This window comes from Microsporum canis, genomic scaffold (assembly GCF_000151145.1).
Source record: "Microsporum canis CBS 113480 supercont1.5 genomic scaffold, whole genome shotgun sequence".
NCBI classification, from domain to species: domain Eukaryota; kingdom Fungi; phylum Ascomycota; class Eurotiomycetes; order Onygenales; family Arthrodermataceae; genus Microsporum; species Microsporum canis.
The window spans coordinates 1,868,826-1,894,588 of NW_003299165.1; the positions used below are offsets into that span (position 1 = coordinate 1,868,826).

The 25,763-nt window shown below is 44.8% G+C and overlaps 9 protein-coding genes across 9 annotated transcripts; 6 read left to right on the plus strand and 3 right to left on the minus strand.

Moving 5' to 3' along the window:
* Positions 1-2,354: 2,354 nt before the first annotated feature.
* On the plus strand, positions 2,355-4,895 carry MCYG_05794 (fungal specific transcription factor domain-containing protein; the record flags this gene model as incomplete). Its single annotated transcript, XM_002845879.1, has 2 exons — positions 2,355-3,029; positions 3,102-4,895. 2 exons carry the CDS (start codon positions 2,355-2,357, stop codon positions 4,893-4,895), a joined length of 2,469 nt encoding a protein of 822 aa, XP_002845925.1.
* A 430-nt stretch (positions 4,896-5,325) lies between these two features.
* On the minus strand, positions 5,326-7,125 carry MCYG_05795 (benzoate 4-monooxygenase cytochrome P450; the record flags this gene model as incomplete). Its single annotated transcript, XM_002845880.1, has 4 exons — positions 5,326-5,358; positions 5,406-5,562; positions 5,656-6,929; positions 7,069-7,125. 4 exons carry the CDS (start codon positions 7,123-7,125, stop codon positions 5,326-5,328), a joined length of 1,521 nt encoding a protein of 506 aa, XP_002845926.1.
* A 591-nt stretch (positions 7,126-7,716) lies between these two features.
* On the plus strand, positions 7,717-8,936 carry MCYG_05796 (uncharacterized protein; the record flags this gene model as incomplete). Its single annotated transcript, XM_002845881.1, has 3 exons — positions 7,717-7,930; positions 8,330-8,431; positions 8,665-8,936. The coding sequence occupies 3 exons, from the start codon at positions 7,717-7,719 to the stop codon at positions 8,934-8,936; spliced, it is 588 nt and encodes a 195-aa protein (XP_002845927.1).
* A 1,080-nt stretch (positions 8,937-10,016) lies between these two features.
* MCYG_05797 (uncharacterized protein) lies at positions 10,017-11,716 on the plus strand (the record flags this gene model as incomplete). Its single annotated transcript, XM_002845882.1, has 9 exons — positions 10,017-10,285; positions 10,345-10,468; positions 10,538-10,571; positions 10,622-10,786; positions 10,862-11,015; positions 11,069-11,158; positions 11,216-11,249; positions 11,362-11,582; positions 11,650-11,716. The coding sequence occupies 9 exons, from the start codon at positions 10,017-10,019 to the stop codon at positions 11,714-11,716; spliced, it is 1,158 nt and encodes a 385-aa protein (XP_002845928.1).
* Positions 11,717-13,228: 1,512 nt separating this feature from the next.
* On the plus strand, positions 13,229-15,187 carry MCYG_05798 (cytochrome P450 67; the record flags this gene model as incomplete). The annotated part of the gene is made up of 6 exons (XM_002845883.1): positions 13,229-13,430; positions 13,491-13,566; positions 13,724-14,010; positions 14,101-14,218; positions 14,422-14,812; positions 14,885-15,187. 6 exons carry the CDS (start codon positions 13,229-13,231, stop codon positions 15,185-15,187), a joined length of 1,377 nt encoding a protein of 458 aa, XP_002845929.1.
* Positions 15,188-15,865: 678 nt separating this feature from the next.
* Positions 15,866-17,230, minus strand: MCYG_05799 (conserved hypothetical protein; the record flags this gene model as incomplete). The annotated part of the gene is made up of 2 exons (XM_002845884.1): positions 15,866-16,085; positions 16,158-17,230. 2 exons carry the CDS (start codon positions 17,228-17,230, stop codon positions 15,866-15,868), a joined length of 1,293 nt encoding a protein of 430 aa, XP_002845930.1.
* A 768-nt stretch (positions 17,231-17,998) lies between these two features.
* Positions 17,999-19,115, plus strand: MCYG_05800 (uncharacterized protein; the record flags this gene model as incomplete). The annotated part of the gene is made up of 3 exons (XM_002845885.1): positions 17,999-18,408; positions 18,486-18,741; positions 18,810-19,115. 3 exons carry the CDS (start codon positions 17,999-18,001, stop codon positions 19,113-19,115), a joined length of 972 nt encoding a protein of 323 aa, XP_002845931.1.
* Positions 19,116-20,337: 1,222 nt separating this feature from the next.
* Positions 20,338-22,448, plus strand: MCYG_05801 (conserved hypothetical protein; the record flags this gene model as incomplete). Its single annotated transcript, XM_002845886.1, has 5 exons — positions 20,338-20,386; positions 20,573-20,601; positions 20,699-21,217; positions 21,317-21,677; positions 21,775-22,448. 5 exons carry the CDS (start codon positions 20,338-20,340, stop codon positions 22,446-22,448), a joined length of 1,632 nt encoding a protein of 543 aa, XP_002845932.1.
* A 504-nt stretch (positions 22,449-22,952) lies between these two features.
* Positions 22,953-25,386, minus strand: MCYG_05802 (uncharacterized protein; the record flags this gene model as incomplete). The annotated part of the gene is made up of 3 exons (XM_002845887.1): positions 22,953-23,009; positions 23,077-24,464; positions 24,510-25,386. The coding sequence occupies 3 exons, from the start codon at positions 25,384-25,386 to the stop codon at positions 22,953-22,955; spliced, it is 2,322 nt and encodes a 773-aa protein (XP_002845933.1).
* Between the last annotated feature and the right edge of the window lie 377 nt (positions 25,387-25,763).

Sequence of the window (25,763 nt, forward strand, 5' to 3'; positions counted from 1 at the left end):
CTGGAGATAGCGCCTAAGGAAGTTAGTCCTGCGTCTGAGAGTAATTTTGACCGCGTGGAACGGATATATGGTATTGAGGAAGGAAATAAAGCAGAATCAGGTCGGTCATGATTTCACTAACTGTGAACGAGAGTAAATAGCTCCGCAACCACGGCCCCATATATTTGCAGAATGTTCGTACACAGTATAGCAAGATACTATTATAGGAAAACTCAACAAGAGTCAGGGAAGAAAGCTGAGCTAGATTTGTAATACGGTGGGCACTGTGGCATTGTAGACTAGAAAATGCCATTTCCAGAGCGAGATTTGTCAATGAGTCGAACAAATTCATCAGCAGCACCTAGGATATCAGCTAGTGCCGGGTTGTGGCAAGGAAGGAGCGCATCAGTTGGAGGCTGGATTGAATGAGTGGGAAAGGACGGCACTAAATCCTGGATCCTGATATAAAGACGGTATATATCTGATAATGTCTGTTATATGAATCCTCCGCATAGCTTTCATTTATAAAGCCATTCAACATCGCGGTTGGCAAATCTGTACTTATAGGAGAAATTGTTTGCATTTTGATGTGCTGGTCAATCACATGTCTCGGGACTAAACTCTTTGCCGAATCCTAGTGCATCCTTGCTTTACCTGTAGGCTGGGTGTTTGAGGGCGTCCCCAGGCCAACATTCATGGTGCCCAGTACTGTGTTGTATTGAAAGGGTGTAGTGAAATAATTGGAGTCATTATCCAATGAAATTAGTTCAGATAGCAAGCTGTACAAAGATGATCCGTAAAGTATCAATAGCAAATCAAGAATATGACTAGATTTTATTTATCATAGCTCCTCTGAGCCCCGTCTTCCCCACAAGCCCGTAAGATATAGTTGTTGCCTAATAAATAGATCAGTAACTAAAATTACCAGGGGAGATAAATTATAGTACTTATGTTTGAACTGTTCTGGGTAACCTGGGGATGGTCCGGTAACTTGAGATGGTATGACTTTGCTGGAAGAATTGGTCCGCTTACATCCTCTCAGCCTACTGAGAGATAGAGGTGCGTTATAGACACACTCCAACCCGGGTCTTGCGCATCGTTTGCGGGCTGTATCTTCGGAGGTTCCCGTGCATTTGATCTTTAAGTTATGGTATTTATTGCAGGCATTTTGCTTTCTAGCTGCCGTAGATGGTGAATAGAACCATATTCTCCCAACAAGGAGCGAGGAATACGGCTGTTCACATCGCGAATAACATGCTTTGGTAAAGGTATATTCGTCTCCCGTAACCTGGGTACTTTTCAACAACCGCAATATATTGTCGAGTGTGATCAAACACAAAAACTTTCTATAGTGAGACGGGGTGGTGACAGTAGCTATGCTACCTTAAATCATTTTATCAAGTGCCTGAAGTGAGCACTTCCCATGATTAGAGAGCTGCAACAGGCCTTGATATTTACCATCAAAGGGCTAGATGGTTAGATATCCCGGGGTATTCAGGATTCAGAAATGCCGCACGGCAAGTCGGGGTAGTTGCAAAGTATTATATCGACTGGACGCTTTTCTTTTTCTTTTTTAATCGCTTTTAGTCACTAAGGTTATAACGACCCATCCTTGTTGCCGATGACTTGCACAGCTGCTTAGCTCCAGGTTTAGGCACCTTTGTATCGCATAGTCTTGTGCCACCACACGGGTAGAACAATGCAGAGTGGGCAATAAATAATAAAGTTAGCTGCGTGAATTCAGCTTACTACGCCTGTATGCAATGTGCTGCGGACGCCCTAGGGAGTATGGCTGGTCAAACTGCGTCAGTTGTGATGGGATGTCTAAAAAATAATCTTATCCAAAGCCGCAGGCCCCAGCAGGATCAGCTATGATCGGCTAAATATTGTGGTTGTAAGCGGGTTGCTGTAGCCGTTGACAGTATTACAATCAACTGCAGTGCAGTGACCAAGATGCCACATAGCGCCGTTGTGATTTTCTCATCTCGACACAAGATCGATGTCGGACCATGCATGAATGTATAAGCAGGTTTATTCGTTGTATGCAGTGTTTACCTATCTGTAGTATGGTATAGAGGTTACTTTATCCTCCTTGTGTGTAGAAAATACATATAAAAGATGCAAAAGACGCAAGTTGTTAAGCTGACGACCAATTAAGCTTCGCGTTTGATTTGACGTTGCGGAATAGCCGCCGGCAGCGAAGCGCGAATCACAGCGCTTAATTTTCCCTTTGCGCGGCCACGGAACGTCTGAACCAAGCTCGGCGAACGAATGCTAAAACCCCAGCTTAAACCCCCCCACACCATCAAGCAACTAGGAGCCGACGACCGTCCCGCCATAGCGTCACAATACTCTGAGGCCGCCAACAGACCATCATGGCCCAGCTAGAGAATGCGGAACAATGGGATAAGGTCACTGGGGAATCGTCACCAGTCCAACGACAGCTGGCTGCTAACAAATATGCAGCAGAAGCTGCATTAGATACTTCCAAACCAGAAGTCGCAGCGAAGGGTTCGCACATCCAGAAGAATGAAACGGCCAGTGACTCAACTTCTCCTTCGGGCCTTTTCCAGGCGGCCACAACGTCTCCCCTTTCTGAGACTACACTCAACCCACGAAGCTGCGTAACCTGTCGTCGTAGAAAGGTCCGCTGCAACAAACATCACCCCTGCTCTAACTGTTTTAAGGCGAAAATCGAATGCGTCTATCCTAGCCCTGGTAGGGCACCGAGAAAGTCGAAGAAACCGCGTGATACTGAGTTGCTTGCGCGTCTGCGGACCTTGGAGAATATAGTAAAGAACCTGGGCGGGCCAGAAGCCATAAATGGCAATACACCGTTGCCATCAAACAACCCCGATTTGGGTCAAAGTACCGTTGTTAATCCTCAAGAGCAGAGGACAAATGCCTCAAACGCTACGCAGCATCATACCACCATTAAGGACGAAGGCCCAGATGCAAGTGAGATTGAGGAAAATATGGGTAAACTAATGGTTGGAGAAGGAGGCAGTCAATATGTCAGTCATAGATTCTGGACTAGCTTTGGAAAAAATGTAAGTAAATTACTAAAATATCTTCTACTTTTCCGTTTATCCGGGAATTACGGAATTTTAACCGTCTTAAAGGTGGACGATTTAAAAAGGATACTTGATCCTTTGTCGTCTGATGACGAAAATGACACTGCCGAGGAGTCGGCCTTTGATCAGAAATACGGCGTGAATCATGACGGATTTCTATTCGGATTTTCGTCTCTTGCTCAGAGCCTTCGGGACTTCCATCCTCCACCACACCAGGTGGATATTCTTTGGGAAACTTACTGTGAAAACATTGCTCCCATGGTCCCTATTTTTCACACCCCCAGCTTGAAACCAATTCTTTATCATGGTGCTAGTAGTCTTGATTCGCTGGATAAAAATACGGAGGTCATGATGTTTACTATCTACTACACAAGTGTTGCGTCTATGAGTGCTGCAGAATGTTTTTCCCGCCTGGGTGAGACCCGGGATGTTGTTCTGGGCCGTTATCGGCTTGCTGTCGAGCAGGCTTTAGGCCGGGCAAAACTTTTGCACTCTAGGAGCTTCACACTTCTTCAAGGACTAGTTCTATACCTGTTATGCGTGAGACAACACGACGATTCTCGCTATGTGTGGACAATGATATCTATCGCGTATCGGATCGCTCAAGGCTTGGGTCTCCAACGCGATGGGACCTATTTCAATTTATCGCCGTTTGAAACAGAAATGAGACGCCGTCTATGGTGGCACATTTGTATTCTCGATTTTCGAGCTTCCGAGGATTACGGCTGTGATCCATTTATTCACGAATCTTCATACGACACACGTCTGCCTTTAAATATCAATGATGACGACATAACCCCGGATTCTGCGGAACCGCCAAAAGAGAGGGAAGGCTGTGCTGAGACGACATTTTTTCTAATTCGATGCGAGATCACCGTCGTCAATAGACGGCTGAGCTTTATCCCACCAAGTTCTTCATGCAGACTAATTGTTTCCCATTATTCAATGGCCGAGCGAGAGGAGCTTATTGATAAACTTAGCACAAATCTCGAGATGCGTTATGTTCAACATTGTGATATGACTATACCTATTCATTGGGTTTGCGCGACTGTTTCCCGACTAGTGATTGCAAAGTTATGGCTAATGATACACCAACCAATGGTTCAGCAATCTTCAAAGAATCCCCTAGCCAGAGAAACCCATGACAGACTTCTGATGACATCAGTCGAGATTCTTGAATTCTCGCGACTGTTGGAAACAAATGTTAATACCGCCAAGTGGAGCTGGCTGTTTAGAACACATATGCAGTGGCATGCCGTTGCGTTCCTTCTCTCCGAGCTGTGTGTCCGACCAATATGCCCAGGGGTGGACCGTGCATGGAGAGCAATTAATTCAGTGTACAAAGCCTGGAACATGCACTCGGAAAAGAAAAACGGGATGCTCTGGCCAGCAATTCGCAAGCTTATGGCACGGGCGGTAAAATTCCGTGAAAAGCAACTTCAACAGCTCGCTATGCAGTGCGGAAATCAAACCCTTGATGTCCCAGCCTCATGTGCAACAACCCCATCCACGGATCCATTGAGCACGTACCCGGCCTCCTCACCACCACGGTGTTTGCATGAACCAACCAGCTATTCTTATTTAAGCTCTGACATGCAAATAGATAACACCGCTCCCGAGCAGAACTATAATCTAACTACCGTGCCACAGTTGGGCACCACACCAGCAGGCCAGTGGGCGCCGATCACCCAATTCGATACCAACATACTCTCGTCTGCATCCCCCTCATGGTCAGATTGGGACCAATTAGTTCGTGAGTTCCAGCTGGATGTCACCCAGGGAGGCCAAGCAAACACTTCTATCCTAACAGGAGAGGTGGTCCTCCCCGATTGGTTTGAATGATATTATCATTAAAAATTACGAAGGCTGTTTTAGGCCTGCACGCACTGTCATTAGTTAATTGGATTCCTTATTCTTCCACTCCTCACCTTTCGGCTCATACCTTAAAATGCCATTTCATACTGGCCCACAAGGTACACAACATACTCATATATATCTAGTATTCTATAGGTATGTATGGCGTATGGCAGCACTAAAGCCAGATAATGGAACATTCCTTTTTAGCGAGACTTTACCACCTATACCTCCCCTTTCGATATCAATTCAATTTGATGAATTAGCCTTCTGGCGATTTAAGCCAAAAAGAAAAACTAATATATATTATTACATCATATTAATTACCATTATCAATGATCAGCTCCATATCTTTACAAGGAAATAATCGAACTTGTTACTATCTCAGGCCAATAACCAACGCCACCACCAAAAATATTCAGAGAGGTTTGTTTGCAATACCTTCAGCTAACTACAGATCAGCTTTATCAAGGCTTATTAGGTTTTTCCCCGCTTTACTGGAGTCGCCTTGACCCACAGCGGTAGTTTAGTGTAGGTTTGGTAATTTTCAATATGGTCCCAGTTATCAAGCGCGCCGCCATCCTTTGGGACAAGTTCAAGATCAAAATGCCAAAGCACTTTAGCACATACCAGCCGGACCTCATAATAACCCATTCTATTAGGTTCCGTTAGTAAAATTACTACCCAAACTTGCCGTCTATATAGCATTAATCTGAACTAGAAGGGAGGAGGGGAAAGGTAAACTCACTTTTTACCAGGACAGTTATGTGCACCGTAATGGAACGGTTGGCAGGCATTCTTGTCATCCTTTGTAAACCGCGAATCTAACCCTTTAGCATCTGGAAGCCAGCGCTCTGGGACAAAGGAATCAGGCAGATGGAAGTAATTAGGGGAACGAAAGAGCGAAAATGCGGCCACTGATACAATAGTTCCAGGAGGAACCATCTCACCACAAATCATCGCTCCCCCTTCTTCCACAACACGTGGTAATCCATTTGTGCACGGAGTATACATGCGGAGAGATTCTTCCGAACAAGCCGTGAGATACTTCAATCCCAGTAAAGCATCATATGTGATTTGATCAGAAGACGAGAACTTTGTGCGAATCTCTTTGACCAACTTCTCCATACGTGGTGGGTTCTTAAACAAAAGGAATGTTAAACAGCGAAGCTGTGTAGCGGCGGTTTCGCTCCCTCCGAAGACAAGGATTGGTGCATTTGAATGAAGCTCACGCATCGTAATCCCATGGTGGCTCCCTCCGTCAAGCAAATCTCCAATAATACCCTTGCTGCCCTTTTCAGTCTCCTTTCGATTAAGGTATCTTTCTAGTTTCTCCGATGTATAAGTGAGAAAGGTTCGTCGCAGGTTACTCAAAACTGTTTGTGGCATGAGGTTCCAAACGAGGCGGAAAAGCAGATACTCGTTTAGCACCACGATAAACGCAAATGACTTTAGAAATTGTGAAACCGATTTAACCCAAGGGATATATTTGGAGTGCGTTAACAAGCCTAGACATTCACCAAACAGGAGTTCTCCAATGATGTCGAATGTCACGAAATTATACCAATCTGACATATCCATGGGCTCACCTTTGGATTCTTCCATGCGCTGCACAAGCAAGTCTGTATATTTAACGAACGTTGCTTCATTTTCTTTCAGATTCTTTTCAGAGAAGGCAAGAGTTATTATTCTCTTCTGTCGTGTATGGTCATCGCCATTTGCAGTTACGACAGAGCGAGCACCGCCCTCCTCTTCCACACCACGTATAGCTCGAGTGCCCCTGACATTTGCGCTGGTGCCATAGATCTCTTTCCAGCCTTGGCCATGGGCAAAACTGAGCTCGTCATTTGCAATACGGACGACATCGCCGTATTTTCGGTGCAAGTTAAATCGAAACTGTGCACGCTGGCCGCTGAGCGTTGCCCAAGTCACTGGAATGCGAGAAAGTGCTAAATATTTAGGCCCTGGGAATTTTCGAAGTGGGTGGAAGAACAAGTTATATGTTGCTTTCCCCAGAAGATACTATAGTTCCTTTCCCCACCGGGAGGGGATGGGCTAAATTAGCCAACAAGCCTAGATACAGTGATATACAGTGAGGATAGATAGGAAAATTGTATAGTGTGGGTGTGCTGGAATTATGATATTCAAACGGTCAACATACCAGGATAAGGAGCACACCAACTGCTTCTACAGCTGGTGAATTGGTAAGAAGCGCCATCGAGGAACTAAAATATCTATGAGTACGGAGAGTTTGTCGGGTGTTAGGATCAGGAGGGAAGATGAAAATATTATATATACCTTTATGCAAGGGTGGCCAATCCATTCAATAGATAAAAAACGAAATGATGTGACGACGAGGGTTGTCCAACGGGCAGGATTCATGTAACAACGGCCTTGTCGAAAAGCTAGATGGGAATATGCTTTTCGGGTATACAATGGTACATTGTCGTCCATCCCCTGCATGCGAGGAGCAAACAAAACCACCCTTGACGACAAAAAGTTACAGAAAGGGATGTAGAGGTAAGACTGGTTGTGATGTTTGATATCCAACGTACTATGTACGAAATTGCAGAAATGCAGGCCAGTGAAAGGCAGTCGGAAGTAACCCTTCTTTGGCCGAGGAGATGGGCACTTTACCGTGCAAAGGACATTGGTTGATAAAAGCCTGAACTGCATTGGTGGAAGTATAAGTACGGACGAGCACAGAGTAAAATATCAAGTGGGCTACAACGATAATTTCTGCATGCCCGTTCGTTTGTATTCCGTGGTTTCGGCTCCATCTTGGACAACACATGCTTGCATCGAAGCCATGTACTCGATCGAAAGGTTTCGACGTCCAACCCCTTCTCAAAAGTATAATTTTCCCATGCTTCTGGCTCCCAAACCCGAAGGCTGGGAAGATTTGCCCCCCCGCGGCCGTAGATATTCTACCATCTTGCCGGGCCCATCTTCTTTTCACGATGCCAAAGCATCGGCGCTGCTTTCAATGTTTAGCTTGCACCCTTCACCCCTGAGAGTTCCGTGTAAGTAAGCTAGCGGGAAAAAAAGGGGGAGATCCCAGGGAGGTTTTCCTTTGCCTTTCACAAGGGGATAATAATAAATAATATGTATATAAATATAACCCACTTTGACGCAGAAAGTCGACAGGGCAGTCATCTGGTTGCAGAATCGTGCGATCACCAAGTGGAGGTTTCATGTGTAATAATTTTGAAGAAAAGGGAGGGGTTGTGCTGAAAAAGAAAAAAGCGAGAAATAAAAAGAAAAAATAAAGGTTCGGAAAACCCGAGATCGCCTTTCCTGTCTGTCATGACTTTTCTCTCTTCTGAAAGTGCTGTGGCGGGCATTGATTCAGAGAGCTCAGCTTCATTCAATTTGCCCTCGGGAGCCTTCTTTTTGTACTGTTTACTCCTTGCATGGAATAGATTCCCTGGTGCGGCATCCTTCAGGCACGGCCGGTTACCGAAACCGAGGCAAGGTAGATGCATTTTACTCCATAACCCTGGAGGTTGCTTCCAGATATTGGCGTTAGTGAGGCCAGGCCATTAGCAAAGATTCTTAATTTAGCGTAATATTGCCAAGGGTCAAGCGATCTCGTTTGGAGCAAGTAATCTTTGCACTCGGGCATGGGGGCAAGAACATGGCCTCCAACCACAACATTCCCAGGGATGTGGTTTTTTTCCCTTTATACTTATTGTTTTATGTAAGACTTTAGAACTTGTCAAGTCAAGATCATCATCATGTATATAATTTGGACAAGATATTAAACTCTGGAAGGACCAAACTTGGCCCACTTCGAATCAACTCCGCAACCGTGTCCGGCGTATGCTCGTAAACTCTGGAAAGGATGCCCTGCAGCCGGTTCCTCAACGTCCCCAGAGTTTCAACCTGTCAATAAAAGTTCTCCCGTCCGGATGGGTTTTCATTCCAGCATCCGCCAGCACGGGTTTACAACTAGTTTCAGGTTGGTTCACAACCTCACCACCGTGTGAAGGCGGAATGAGCAAACTTGTCCGGAAGTTAAGTGAATGATCCCTGCCTTCAGTGAAGACAAATTTTCATATTAGTGGCAAGCTTGCAATCAAGGTAGCGAGCGGGAATAGCCACTGGCTTAGCCACTTCGTACACATGTCTTCATTCCCTTTCAAAGAATTAGAATCATATGAGAGATTGCTTTCACCATGATATTGAATATCTGTTTTACATATCTCAAACCTTCTTTCGTGGCACAACATACTAATTGTTGAAATTGTCTCTCGCCATGGCGCAATAAAGGTCGGATCTCGAGCCTTCCTCTGAAGCTTCCCAAAGGGGCCTAAACGTCCTTCTCGGAAGGAAGTGAAGTGTACTCCGTACTCCGTCCAGACTCGTGGGTCTGATACCGCCGGCTAACTGTATGCTAAACTTCAGCTGCGGGCCTCGTGAGCCAAAATGCCTTGGAATTTATGATGAAGGAGGGATGTGCTGTCAGGATCTTCATTTTCTGGGAACGGGGATAACGTGCATAGCCCAAGACTAATCCCTTCCAGGCAGTTTAAAGAAGATAGGTATGTTAAGCGATTGTAGAAAATACGGAGGTGTGGCCGTATACACACAAGCGTATGGGTAAACAAGCGCAATAAGAAGTAATTATGGACGTTGAAAGTTCAGTGATAAACTCTCGTGTTTGTCAGCTGTGCGGAATTAGAAGAGCGCTAGTGCTGTTGACTTGATGGATTGCTCGCGCTGTTCTAATAATTGCGAGTAGAATGAACATGCGCAGAGGGCCAGAGTGGTACCATTGCGACGGCAATTGCCTTCGTGGATCAAGAGAACCATGAGCGGTGGGCCACGTAGAGTGGGTTCATTATTGCTAACAGACGCTCGGTTTGTTGTCCGCGTGGATTGAAGGCGCTTTTGGGGATCCCCCTAGGACTGAGTATCCTAAAATACTTTATGATTTCAAAGTTAAAAAAAATGAATCAAAATGAATGAAACCAAATCGTACGGTGGGGGAAGGGGTGGTTTTGTTCATACTTCATATAAACTCCACATCCAGCCTGGTTCAGGAAAAGAGAAAGCGAACATCATTATCAAAACTTAACATATCTTTTCTGAGTCACTGCTCTCACCATGTCGTTCCCAGCTATATTCCGTTGGCTTGTATCTGCCATAACATCGCCGCATTCCAAACTTCGCAGTCTACCTGCCTTTCGTCGTCATGGACATCCAAACAATTCCAGAGATCTAGAATACCGTCATCAGCAGGAGTATATCATAAACCTCCTCAAAGGAAGCTCCTATACAATTCCCCGTTTAGAGGAATGTCTTAGAGGATGGTATATGGGCGTCAATCCTGCTTATGACAAGATAAAAGCAACAGAAGGGGAGTTTTTAGCACGGTAAGTTGATTCTAGCCCGTACACTCTTATACCCGTCTAACAATCTGCCCATTATGAAGATGGATCGAGAGAGACAACTTGCGAGAGATGGCAATAAAGGTTGACCTGACTCTATGCATTGCATGCTTTTTCCCTCGAACAACAGAAGGAAAGTTGCAGGTGCTCTTTGAGAAAATGGCCTGGGTATAATATTATTCCTCTCGACAATCTTATGATCTCTACCATATCGTGCTAATAATAAATTTCAATCAGTTCTTTGCATTTGACGACGGTAAGGATAATGGACGTTGAGAAGCATGAGAACATCTCACCTAAGCTAACATGCCTTGCTCTTAGACGTAGACAGTTTCCTCACATCCGAAGAGTTTGTGAAACAGGACCCAGTTGCTTTCGTAAAGTACTGGCTTGACCCCAACCGCAGCGGCCCGGAACCATATGTGCTTCCAAGCTGTATCATCTACCGCACAGTTGGTCCCAAGCTTGCTGTAGGCTGGTCAGAAGGTTAATATACCCATGCTTCCCCCGGGGCTTGGGGGGAGAAACAATTTAAAGGCTAACCTTGATTATGCCCCTTAGAATCCAAGTCTCAGTTTCTCAAAACCACGGTTGAATACATTGAGTGCCTGATGGAGGTGAGCAAGCAGCGAGAGAAGTATCTTCCATCGTTGGAAGAATATATTGAGGGGAGAATAATCAATATCGGTGTCTACCCAACCCTCGACTTGATACCGTAAGCCCGTTTATCCATAGTCCTTGCCGCAAGTGCAACTAACATGCTCTTAGATACGCCAGCGACATTGAGGTGTCGGATGAGGTCTTGAGGCATGAGTCGGTGCAGACAATACGATATCACGTCGTCCGAATTATCAGTTTGTGGGTATCAACCTTCCCTTTCCGCAAAGAACCAAACGCTGATAGATGCTTGTAAAGAATGAATGATATATTCTCAGTCAAGAAAGAGATTGTAAGTGCCATCCTTGCTGTGGTTCTGTTCGATAGATGTCGAATAAGTAATGACGTTGATTACCAAAAGCGGTGGCTGACTAACGTTTCCTTTTCCTCCGCCCCTTTTTTAGAAGGACTGCCAGTTTGACAATATAATCCCACTTCTTTTGGTCCACAAGCGCATGAACGTCCAAGCTGCAGTCGATTACACCGTTGGTCTGATAGAGGAATCATATCGGATCGTTAGCGAGGCTGAGACCCGCCTCCCGAAGCTCGGAGGTAAAGCAAAGGCAGACTTGGATACCTACATCGAGCAGTGCAAAGACCAAGCGGCCGGAAGCATATATTTCCAGTATGTATCATACCAATCCAGCTTGAGGACCTGAAGGACATTGCTAACCAGACGAACCTTACAATAGTCAATACTCACCCAGATACCTTTCAAAATCCGCTTTTCAGGGAGACAAGATAGTCGTTCAGTTATAACCCTCGAGAAGCGGGACACAAACATTACATATATTCTCGTATCTTCTGGCGTTTCTTTGTACGGATTTTTTATTTTTTCCTTCATTTCTTTTGCTAGTATTCCTCTTTTTGTGATCGCATTGAAGTTGGTGCTGGCTTCTTATTTTTATTTAATACTTTCTTTTTCCCCCTTGCTTGTTTGGATAGGTATACACATACATACTGCATACTGCATTTAATTAATGGGACGGCCTTTCATCTCATCTCGTACATTAACCCTGTTGATACGTGAAAAGTCCTCCAAGTCAACTTGAAATCGGCCCGTGTATTGTTTGCAACCAGTCATTAGCTGGTTACCCCCCACTGTGTATGTTGACCATCAAACCACGCATAGATAGAGCAATAAACGGTTAAGCCTTGAGATTTCCTGTCGTATTTTGGAGACTTTGGGGTGTCCCATGCGTACTTATACGTTATATATACGGTGTTTATGTATGCAATACTTCATCTATACGGGAGATGCGGTTAGCTGGAAGAGCATGGAAGGTCTCCTGTTGCTTTGTAATAATTGGGCCACGAGTACTCCGTAGGTACTTGTTACTTCGTATTCTACCAAAACGATATGGTTTGAACACCATCATCAGTGAGTTTCTACCCAATCACCAGGATCAGGGTTTCTTTTGTCTCGGGATGCCATCATCATGCCTTTCCCATGTGTATATCTGAAGGCGATCTATATACGGAAGATGCATGTTCCATCTCAAGGGTTGGTATCGTAGTTATGTATATAACCCAAGAAGCATTAACATGTAAAAAGACTAGAAATTATAAAAGATATCAGTATGGGCAACCATTTCATGGTTATGTAGGAAACCCAAGACTTGATACAACACTTTACAATCAAACTCGTCAGGAAATAGCTTCAGTCACGTAGACTCATCTAGGCAGCTTGGAAGCTGAACATGTTTAATAGTTAACATTGTAGCCTCCAATAACGTGTTAGTTAACTACGCGTTAAGGATGACTTGTAAGAATCAGACTTACTATCAATGACTATGATAGCTCGGTATTAACTAGGAAATATCGCACACATAAGTTTTAATGACCCGATTTTGGGTTATTAAAAGCAAGGGTTTCTCTTGACGTGGTCAAACAGTTTCAGATCGACATTGCAGCTAGTCATGAGGGGTTATACCAACAACAACGAATGGATGTCTTACATGGCAGTGCAAAATCTCCTGCTGCAGGAATTCCCGATCCTTGTTTCTTATGCCTTCCTGTCCTGTTTAAAGACTGCCGGGAGAACAAGCCAGACGAACAAACACGAATGTTATATCTACATTACATTCGAGGTCGTCCCATGACTCTTACTCACAACACGAGAAAGAGACGTACATTGAACTCTCCAGCTTGTGCTTCTCAGGCTGGCTGACAGCGTCAAATCGTTACAAGCCATGCTGGTCTGTTCCGAAATCCGGTAGCCCGAAGCATCCTATTATCAAATCTCAAGATCTCAAGAGCCAAACTCCCCACATGAACTTTTATTTTGGTATTTCCACTACCTCCAGGCGTTTCCCCTCTATTGGTGCTGGACTAGATTTCTCATTTCTCTCGTCTGAGACAGCTGAGATTAATATCAAGTTGACCATGGGCTACATTTCTCCATTTTGGCTCCAGGAGATGGGGGTTCTACCCCTAATCATTAGCGTCATAGCGATTTTTATGAGGCTAAACAGCACCGTATATTTATCTATCATGGTCCAGCTAATACTGAAAATTGTTTCATTTTTACTAGTAGATTCCCATGATTGCTTTTTATCGTTTGATATTGCACCCTCTTGCCAAATATCCGGGCCATTTTGGAACAAACTGTCAGATTGACCGTTTTATGTCGACATCCTTAGCGGTGATAGGCACTTAAACTGTTTAGAGCTCCATAAAATATATGGTACGCCAAGGACGGAGCCCAAAGGAAAGCTAGAGAGCATAAACGCAACCAGCGGTCTGACCTGACTCTATATCTTATAGGCCCCGTCGTCCGCATCGGTCCGTCAACAGCGCATCTGCTATCAGGCAAATATATAGCCGAAAGGCAAACGTGCAAAAAGGGGACTGGTTTCGAACTTTATATGCTGCTGCAAAGGCACATACCGTGCATAGCGAGACTGATGAAGTAAAACATGGTTTTCGACGCCGAATTATAGAGCATGCGTTTTCAGATGCAGCCCTGAGATCCTCCGAAGTCTTCATTTTGGAAAACATCCAGACATTTTGCGAGAAGATAAGTGAAACTGCGACTAACCGCGGAGAATGGGGTAAGCCTATGGACATGAATCACTGGAGCATCTGCTTTCACTACGATATCATGGGGGACCTAACTTTTGGCACGAGGTTCAACTGCATAGGGAGCGAGGAACATAGATATGTTCCATCTCTGATGGTGTCATCTAGCCAGTTCCTTTACTATGTGTGTTTAACTAATGAACCCCACGGAGGCTTTGCACTGAGCGTTTGGATTTCAAAGTTATATATCACACACTAACTGGAGTTTGGCTACGGTTCGGTTAATTGCCATTTACAAAACTTGTTCGCCCCTCAATTCGCAGTAAAATACTGGAGGTATTCGGAGGGAAGCTGGTTCGAGATAAAGGTTATTCAATATATGCGACCCGCCAGATGGCCCTACGCTATTAATCTACCGAAAAGAATGGCCTCAATTATCCTAGAAAGAGCTTTATGCACTATCTGATTAATAGGAAAGATCCGGAGACTGATAAAGGCCTTTCACGAGAAGAACTCGCCGCTGAGAGTAGTCTTCTAATTGCCGCCGGTTCTGATACCACTGCAGAAGCCTTTTCAGGTGCCATCTTTTACTTCCTCTGCTACCTAGAATGTTTAAGGGAAGCCATTACCGAGGTCCGGTCCACATTCAACTCTATCGAAGACATTCGTGGCAGCAACATGGTTAACCTTGTATATTTGCGTGCATGCGTTGACGAGGCACTGAGGCTTGCTCCTCCACAGACCGTCAATCTGATGGTAGAAGTGTTAAAAGGAGGTCTTACGGTGGACAGAAACTGCTTCCCGCAGGGTACCACACTTGATGTTGCCCCATACGTTATACATCATAATATGCAATAATGGATTTCAACCGACAAATACTGCTTCGTTGTTACTGATGATGAAAAGAGCACACCTGAGAGTGCCGTTAGAGCCCGATCTACTTTCCTCGCATTTGGTTATGGACCCCGAATTTGTATTGGGAAGAATTTGGCTTATCTAAAGCTCATGTTAACTCTAGCGACGTTGCTATTCAAATTCGACATTTGTCTCCCTGAGGACAAAAGGCTTCAAGAGCCCAGTGGAGAGGGAGATCCTAACAATAAACACCCTGGACGACGAAGACACAATGAGTATCAGTTTATTGATTGCATCTTGCCCTTTAAGGATGGGTCTATGGTCCAATTTAGAGAGAGGAAGCTTTCCGATTAACGATAACTAGAGGAGAAATATGATCGTTTTGCCGAAGTTACCTTAACGTCTATACATTCATACTCTAATATCATTGAAGACTTACCCCACATCTCAGCGAAGCAAACCGTGTTCTCTACTGTTCAACCAGCCAGATAGTGATTCCTCAAGTCATTAGGTAGAAGAGAGCCACAGAAAATAATGCCATTCCTTTTCCTTTTTGCATATTCAGAAACATCGCATATAACTCGTTTGTTTGGTTATTCGAGGTTGGAGACACGAATGATGGACGTACGAAGTAGATACACTCGCCTTCGTTATATATTTCAGGTTAGTTACCTAGAGTGTGCCTCATAGGATTCCTTGATTTTGTCTGGCCAGCCACACACGGTTTAATCAGCAACACAACCAGATAAAGCTAAGGGGTTTCTGACGTGGTATAGTATAACTGGTACCAGGAGCTGGTGATGTGTTGTAGATATTGAGATATGTACTTTTTGGCACCGGAATCATTTGTTAAATTCCTCTAGTAATGGGTAGTTACGTGCAGATACTTAAAAAAGAAATTGATAACCAAAGAGAACTGTTTTGATAAACGATCTCCACTATAATTAATGCATAGAAACTGAAATCAAATAGATAGAGTAGGAGGCTATGAAAACAACCGTGTAACTAGTGGGTAACTAAACCTAAAGCACTCTAATATACGAGTTCGCCGTTCTGCAGTGCAAGCGCTAAGAGGATGACACCAAACCCCTCCATATCTCGTTTAGTTCTAATATCCCACGCTCCGAGTTCGTGCATCTCTAGCAATGACAAGTCGGTTACCGTCTGGTCATGAAGGTAATCGACATATTTTTGGTCGTACTTTGCAATGACAAGCCTAATTTCTTGGCGCTCCTGCAAAATCATAGCGCGCCTAATCAATGGGATGTTAGACAATATGTTGCCCTCAGAAATGAATCATCTTTTTCCTTTAGATTTTTCTTACCGAAATGGCTGCTTTGACCCTGGCTTATCCGGTTCGTTGTATATCCACGCTGCCATCTGGGCGGTTGCCTGGTAGATGACTCGATTGCTGTACCCCCGGAAGGTAGGCTTAACCTCAACGATCATAGCTGATCGCACATTGGTATCTTTTAAAAATGGCTGAGATAAATGACCATCGGTTCTTGCCTCGAAAAGAAACGTCTTCTGTCCGCTGGCTGGGATATCAACTTTTCCAAATTTAAAGGCTTTCCGGACTGGCGACCACTCGAGGTTGACCTTTGGATGATACATACATATCGTTGCAAGAAACGCGATCAAGAAACCATTCACAATTTGCTCATCCTCTACCTTAGGGAAAGCTTTGCGCGATGAGTTGGGGCTCATCTTAACAATTGAAATCGCCGGGGATTTGCCAGTGGTATGATCGACCGATTCTTTCCCTAACGCAATACCCTCCAATCTTTTAGTGAGATCACCACCAGATCCATCTTTACTGCTAGCCCCTTTCTTAAAGTATGCGTTCTCAATATCCTCATCGGAACTCATGTTAGGAGGGGTTTGGGATATTCCCATTCTTCTCGCAGCGTCTTCCGCTGGGCTATCGGGTCTGTCTTCTCCATCTGGGGCCGGCTTGGGGTCGGATGATCGTAATCGGCTTGATATCGGACTAAATGACACGTTCTTATCCTCATCCTCCTCGCCATACTCCTCTGGGAGCCTCGTTACTTGACTTCTGGCCAATGAAACGTACGAGAATGAGCCAAGCCTTGGGGCTGGGGTGGTTTTAGACGACATAGCAAGACTTTCAAGGTATTTCTTCCAGTCATCCTCGTTATTCAGCCAGTGGGCTGCTTCTTGAGTAGCTTTGATCCCCCAGGTCCCGGGGTTTTCATTATCCGCTGGCGCTTCCACCCAAAAGCTCCGAAGTAGGAGATATTGTTCCTCACTAATTTTCGATGCCGAATCACAGGCCTTGTGATGAATACTAGCATTTTCTAGTTTGTTCTTTTTGGCTAGGGCCTTCCATTCTTTAACGGCAGAAGGGAATTCGATAACGTCACTAGAACCTGACATAATTATAACCCTGAAGAAAATTCGTGATAAAAGGGGTAGTGGTAAGCTTTTGCTGGTTCTGGTTTTGATGTTGATAGGAAAGTATGTGGCCTATTTCTGTTTTAATGGGTTTATGTTCCGCTTAAGTAGACATTTCAAACGGGAAGAGAACCCCCGAAAGCAGTTGCTCCAAATGTGGGCGCTTACAATTACGTTATTTTTACACGGCGCGGGCGTAAACATACGTTTCAAGGGGGCCAGGTATTACACATAGTGAATCCATCCAGATTCAATTGTTGGAGTGTCTACTTAGGTTAATTCACTTGGCCCCCAATTTGAGCCCCTCTACAGGTAAAACAGCGCTAAAATGTGAGTCCATCCCTAGTGATCCTTGCAACTAAGCAACTTCACTCTCGAGATCTCATCTATTGGTTTCCCATGCATAATTATTCTAATCATAGCAACTCTATGTTTCACACTGTGTTGGTTCCATTAGAACATAGATTTGTGATTCTTGGGCGCTTAATTTAATTTTAGTTCCTTACATAGTAGTTATGGCAACCCACGACTAGTTAACCTTATCTATGTCCATAGTACAAAGTAGGCGGCGTCCTCCGAGTTAAATTCCCCTAACCAAATTAAGAAGCTTGGCCAACCTTTTATATATTGCCCTGCGCGGCATGATTCACTTATCTTATTCCACTGATTCAGCTCCTTTTGAACTTCTTGGTTAACCCTGCACAGACTCATTCAATAGCAATATCTCTGATCACACTCGATACACCCACCATGGCTGATGCAACTGAGATAGGTCTTGCAACGTTGGAGCGGATCATTGAGCGCAAGCGTGAAGCGTATGAAAAACTCCAGCACATTTTCACATACTTCCGGAGCGCGAAGGATAAGGATAGCATCTACTTTTCGCATAAGAAGCTACAGGAACACAACATACGTGTATCGGCGATGGACCTGGAACATGGAGGAAAATATTTCAGACCCGTCTCAACATCAGAATTTAAGACATGGGCCTACGACGAAGGGAAGATCCGTGAACTTCAATGGAGCCCTGATAATCTAGTATATCGTGATGCTGAGCGTATCTACCGCAGATGCTGGGAACTTATCATTTCTGAGATCCCAGATTCACAATCAGATGATCTGTGCTTATTTCTTCAATATACCCCCTGGCGTAAGGTTATGTAGGTAACCTTCGTCATGTCATTGCGCTATAATTGAATCTCCTGGCTTTGGTGATAACTAACCATTCATTTGATAGAATCCCCCGCACACGTATGGGTGGAAATTTTGCCAACCTCAATCCCGATGAGCTGACTGACTGGCTAAGCCACACGGCACTTGATACCTATGAATCACGCCCTTCTGAGAGCCATGTCATCTCATTTTCTTCGCATGGCCTACGGCCTGACAAGAGTACGGAATCAAAACTTGCTCGCAGTGAGATACTGGTAGCCGTTGATATCATAATGCACCGGATGAGATGGCCACCGTCACTGGTCAACCACACATGTCCTGTAAGTTTAAAAAAAAAGCCTTGGGGGGGAAGCACAGAAAACCCCTTACCTACTAACTTGGAATATAGGTTCTTATGATCTCGTGCTTTAACAGACAGGTACGCATGAATGAAGTGTACTTTGAAGACGGGAACTTGCACTTTAATTGTACTCCATTCCTTGACATGGAAGTATTCGACAGATCCCAGTGTGAGCTATTAGTTCGTTGGTCAGTGAGCAATCCAGTTGGGGAAACCACCGCATACCCAAATTTAAAGGCGCTTCCAGAAGGCTACGAGAAATTCGGGGTTCTACGTAAATCGAACAAACAGTCTAAGCGGAGTTCGAAACCGAAGCCTGTGCAGAAGAGGCTTGAAGAGCTCAAGAGAGGGTGATGCTATGTGGATGTGAAGGGCTGCGATTATCTCCCCGACATTTTCTATTTCTGGTTTTGGTTTTCATTTACATATGCGTGTATTCAGGGTCAACATCAATCAACCCCATTTCTCTGTTTAATTGGCCTCGTATCTTGTTCGGTTACTTCACTTCAAATGTTTGTTGTTTGTTTGCGGGGAGCTGATTATATCATCAAAGCACGTGACCATAACGTGCCGGTCGGACCGAGAGATCCGCCGAGAGTCTAGTCCACCTTACCGTATTGGGAAGTTGACGACGTCCCGAACTCGACGTGAAGAAAACTCGATCTTGAGTACTCCAAAATAGAGGGAGTTGTGGTATTGTTGTTTATGACCGTAAGAGGGCCCCTTTTTTAGTCAATATCTACTTGTGCTGATATTAGCAAAACGCCCTGTATGGGGATGTTCGGCCATCGGGCTAGGATTACCCGGGAGAGAGCTCCCGAAATGCCGCAAACCCGCAGCATTCAATGTGCTCCAGAAAAGTTTCTGCATCAATTGCTGCGTCCCTATTGATCAGATCTGTGCATAAGCAACTCGCCAACCATGGAGTCATCCAATAAGAGCATTTCGGTTGCGAAGTCGATTGTGCTATGTATAGTTAGGCCGTACTCAACGCCCGCTAGTTTTTGTTGCAGGTGTCCACCGCCACGTCGCTGTTGCACCAAAAAAGAACGGTGAGGACATCATTACATCCTCGATAGTTATCTTCTTGCTTTGGCCATGCACGACTACCCTCTGCGATTTGTATCCGGCCCAGCTTTACATAGAATTCTTCGGCTTTCGTGGATAACAGCTGAACAGTGGGGTTTAAGCGCACAGCCATGGCCCATAGCTTTCCTCTGTGGAGAGGCCGACAATTCCCCCCCATGTCAAAGCTGAGTCAGGCCTGTTATCCCAGTAACTGGCGGAGAGACGCGAGCCGCTTTGAATTTTGTAACAGCCTGAAGCGTGACTGGGAGGACCTTTTCCTCAGTCACATCTCCCTTATGAAGCGAGGTCCTCGTCTCTTTTAACGTTGTATTAAACGGGCTATTATTAGCTCATAGCCTCCCAGCTTCTTATATTCCTCGAAACGAACGGTGGGGGCTTTCAGAGCGACGTAATAAAGACCGGCTAATCAATAACCGAGATTACATTTTTTGCCCAGCTCTTGGACGTAGTCTCTCGATCCCAGGGAGGGCCTCTCAACATTGGCACTATGGCGAAGACAACCCCTAAGCTGCCTGTGCAGCAGTTCATGATACTAGGTAAGAGTTCTCCATGTCCTTTCACACACGTACTTTTTTAATATCTGAGCCATGGCTAACCAATATGACCTTACATCTTAGCTGTGTGTCGATTCGCCGAACCTGGTATATCTATAAACCCTCTGATCCCGTTATCTTTCGAGCGTTCCTAGAAATGGCACTGATATTTGATTTTCCTTGTCATAGTCGTTTTCACATCCGTCTTTCCATACTTAGTATGATACTATCCCTATCTCCCGCCTACTCTCGGCCTTTATATACGTTTTTTCTGCATATTGGCTATCTTTCACAAATGCTAATAAACTACATTAGCCTGAAATGGTCCGGACATTCGGTGTTGTCGAGAAAGATGTCGCAAAATGGGTTGGCGTTCTTTCTGCCGTGTTCGCCTTCTGCCAATGCATCACCGCCGTTCCCTGGGGGAACCTATCCGACAGAATTGGCCGCAAACCCGTCATACTCACATGCCTCTCCATTACAATGTTTTTTACTATCATCTTCGGGGTTTCTAATTCCCTTCCGATGGCTATGTTAGCGCGTGCCTGCCTCGGCTTCAGCAGTGGGAATGTGGGGATTATTAGAACTGTTGTAGCGGAACTTGTGCCGGAGCGTGAACTCCAACCTCGAGCTTTCAGTTTAATGCCACTAGTATGGACTATAGGGAGCATTTTCGGACCTGCGTTTGGCGGGGCTCTAGTGAACCCAGTAAAGAAATACCCAGAAATGTTTCGTGACAGCCATTTCTTCAAGGCGTATCCATTTGCTTTGCCAAATCTTCTTTCAGCCATATTCTTTATTGTTGGAATTGTTACAGGATTCTTATTTTTGAAGGTAAGCCTTGAACTTCGTCACAGTGAAATGCTCAAGCCGAGAAAATTATGCTTATACTTCTCTTCTTTTGGGGGGTAGGAAACTCTAGCATGTAAAAAGAATAGCCGGGACTATGGCCTTGTCCTCGGAGAAATGCTGACGAGTACTTGTTGCGGATGTGAGAGAAAACCAAAGAAGCACCATGGACAAGAGGACAATGAGTCGACCCCTCTACTTGGTGAAAACCGAACACCAGTACCGGCCGCTGATAAAGAAGAGAAAAAACCAAATACCACTGTCAAATGGTCAGAGGTCTTGACTTTCCAGTCCGTCGTGATCCTTAGCATATACGCCTCTTTAGGGCTTCACAGCGTTGCATTTGACTCTGTGCTGCCTGTATTTTTGAACCATCCAAGGCAGGATCTAGTGAACGACCCTGATGTAAAGCTTCCCTTTAAGTTCTCCTCTGGTTTTGGGATAGGTATGTCACAGTCATCAATTCCATATACTTGGTATATCCGTTTTCGAATATGCATAAAAGTTCTTGCTTATGGGCTAACCAATCGTCTTGTCTACAGATTCACAGGCTATTGGTATTCTATTTACGCTTAACGGGATAGTAGGGATGGTTGTTCAATTTTTTGTTTTCCCCCCCACCGCCAAACGGTTTGGAGTACTACGATGCTTTAAAGTGACTGCTTTAATGTTCCCTATCCTATATTTCCTTACGCCGTTCCTCGCCCTGTTCCCGACGGATGGCGCCCGCCAATTTGCCACAGTAGTTCTAATGGCAATCAAACTGAGTGCCGTGGTCTTTGCATTTCCATCATCAATTATCTTACTTACAAATTCAGCTCCTAGTGTACGTGTTCTTGGGACTTTGAATGGAGTTGCTACCAGCGTGTCTGCTATAGGTAGAGCTATTGGTCCTGCCGCCTTGGGCGAAATATTCTCCATTGGTGTTAAAGCAGGATATATGATCATACCTTGGTGGACATTAGCATTCATTGCAGCTATTAGTGCTCTCCCCGCTTTTTGGATCATTGAAACAGATGGATTTGTCGATAACGATGAGAACGAAAATAACGAGGGCACAGATGCTGTGGCCAATGATGCTGAACAGAACAGTCCTCCCCTGCTTGAAGTAGGAAATATACGACAGGAAAACATAGCTGCCACAATCCAGACCAGCAATTTAGATGGTAAGACCGCGGATGGTAAAGCCATTCCGCCAACATCCTCCAGTCCCTGACTTCCTGACTTACAAAAGATATCTTAAACTGAACATACGATACACGGATTTATACCACACCCCTACTAAAAAAGATCATTACAACGGAGCAAAGTGTGAGAGGGGAGCTATTGCTTTTCACTTTTTTCTAAAAACCATTATTCCTTTAACTTGACAAAGTTCCTCTACAAACATCATTCCGGTTAATTTTGGTGACTCAAGTTTAATTTAAACGACCTATGTTTATTATACATTTTACCTACCTGTCTGCGTATATATAGATTCCATAGAAGCAATGGCCGAAGAAGGCATAATTAATATGATCATAATATCATATTGCAGATACCAGGCAAATCAAAAAGTTTCTCTTTTGTAACTTAACGGAGATTCTTGTGGTGGTTCTGCAGGAATAAATGTTCGAAATCCGGTATGTACTGGGCACTACAAACAAATAAATAACAATTGAATATGGTTCTATATATAACCCAGAAAGAGTAACGGGCCTGAGGAATATATATGACCATATTATCCAAGCAACTCCGCCGCTTCGTCAATCTTGGACTTGATGATATCTCGCCATTTCTATATAACCAACTACCGTTAGCAACGAATAGGATAAACAACTATATTCATAGGCATATGTACTAACCTCAGCGTTATCCAAATCATTATCTTCGAAACTTTCAACCAAACCAGGGAAAGTGGCGCCAGAATATCCAGTCCACCGCCCTGGAGCAAATATGACATGTTTGAACCACCCTCTGATATCAAGGCCTTTGTTATATAGGAATTTTCTTTCGATGAATTTGTACTTCTGGTTAGCGAAACGAATTTTGAAGTAAAGAATGAGCCTGCTCCACCAATGACCGCCATTGTCCAGCTCAGTAGCAAGAGATTCGGCGTAAGCATCAAATTTAACAGCCTTCTCGCAGAATGCAGATATAGCATCATCTAAAGAGGAGAAGTTAAATTTGCTTCTAGCTTCAGGAGGTACTGTATCCTTCACAGAATCAAGGTACTGCTTCAATGCTATGCCGTAACTCGTGGCATTTAGAGCAAGGACGGGTGTTTCCGATAGATATGCAGCCGTTAAGGACCATAATTTGGCCATGGCAAGGTGATATTCGAAGCCAACGTCGCCAAATCGGTCCATCCAGTCAAAGCTGTCGTAATTGGAATGGTATTGGTAGACTGGGTCGCCGTCTCCGGCGACAAATCCGTAATCCAAACTTGGGATACCAGCAAAATCTTGGAAGGCAGTGAAATCACTTCCACTCCCCATTACAGCGATGTTACCGCCCCATACGTCAAGAATGGTCTGTCCTTCGACAGTTTGATTGGGAGATAGCACCTGTCCGGCAGCGTTATAGATCGCTTTATTCAGTAGCGGGCTAGCGTGGACATCAAACTTCTTCCCAGAGGCGGCAACATCAACATTGAGGTATGCGACGTTGGCTCCTGACAACCATGAGATATTTTCTTCAACCCATTCAGTGGACCCAATTAGAGCATATTCTTCAGCATCCCAGCTTGCGAACACTAATGTTCTCTTTGGTTTCCAGCCACCTTCGAGAGCCTGGCCAAAGCTGCGAATGACTTCATTTAGGACAGCTGAGCCACTATTGGGGTCGGCAGCACCCCCAGAGATCCAAGCATCTCGGTGGTTGCCTAAGACAATAACTTCATCTGGAATTGAGCCTTTAATAACGCCGATTACGTTCCAGATGGGAGTTGTCACATAATCTTGCTCGTTTTGGAGATTTATCATGACATTTGCGGGGGAAGGTCCAATATTGTAATCAACTCCTTTATGAACGAGTCCACCTTGCCAGTCCTTACCGAAATCCAGCGCCTTTGGGCCATGTCCATTGAGAGCCTTCAGTAATGGAATAGCGTCTCTATAGGAGATTGGCAACGAAGGGATCGAAGGAATGAAGTTTGTAGGGTCTTCTCTTCGACAACCAGGGTTGGAAGGGTATCCAGGTGTTGTGGGGTCTCCAGCTCCGGCACCTTGAGAAGTAAATATGAGTTCATGGCCTTTAAAAAAAATAGTAGTAGATCAGTGCCAGGCTGGACACTTACCCAGGAATCCAACACTACCCCTCTGCACAGCACTTGGATTTCTAGCAGGCCCCTCTGGATATGCTTTGAATCCATTCAACTCTGTCATATCTCCATCCTCCTGTGGATCGGTGTAGATGATAACGCCGACCATTCCTAGCTCTTGAGCACGCTTCACCTTCAACCCACGCATGTTACCGCTATATTTCACCAAAGCAATTTTTCCTTCCAAGGTTATATTAGCGTTAACAAGAGTTTCGTAATCCTCGTAGGTACCTTGGTTCACATAGACGTATTGAGCAGTAACATTGCCGCTGGCTGAGTAGCCATGGAAGGTTGGAATCCTATCCTCCAACCCGCTGGTAACATCTTTGTCAAGAACATCCTCTTCCAACGAAGCCTCATACATCACATTGAGGCCATTGGTTTCTTTCCCTGTTTCGAGGAGTGCCAATCGATGGCTGACTGGATAGTTCAGATAGACATCATAGGTTGTCAGCTGGACGTCAGGGACACCGAATTCCTCCCATTTCTCCTTTGTCCAGATGGCCAAGCTCAAGTTCTGCCCAGCAAGATGGGGGCCGGACGTGTAATGGTGGCTCCATTCCTTTACTTTGCGTGCACTTGGTACTGTTTGCAATAGCTGTTGGAGAGACGCATAGTCGAGTCCGTTCCTCGACGTCCATGGAAGATGATCGGAGATGGATCCATATCCACGTGGAAGTAGGGCAAACGGCAACAGTAGCACAATCACAGACAAAACCAAAATCGTCCCCAGACATGTGGTGCACAGTTTACGGATGTTCCTGTGTGGATAGCGAGGTGGGCGCTGTGCTACTTCAACATAGAGCAGCGGCGTGGTCTCATGGCCGTATCGCATCCTGGCCTGTCTTCCCATTGTCGACGACTAAATCAAACAACGTTGCTACATCAAAACATGACAGCTAAAAGAGCGGCAGATGAGGAGGAAGAGGAGGAGAAAATGTTGCAACCTAGAATTGGAGTTGATGCCGTCATGCTTTTCTCCACAGCGCGCTTACCAATCGGCTGTTTCCCCGTAATTGTTACACGTGATCAGCAGCAGGGGTTTGGAGTTTGTGTACTCCGTATGTAAACAACCAGTTATTACTATGGACTTATAGCAAGAGAGAGTAAAGGCCTGAAGGACTATTGATATATGTTTGCAGAGAAGAGCACAACAGTGCCCTTGAATACATTACAGGGAAGAACAGAATAAAACGAAAAGAAGGAAGGGGGGAAACTGGTTTTAGTCTC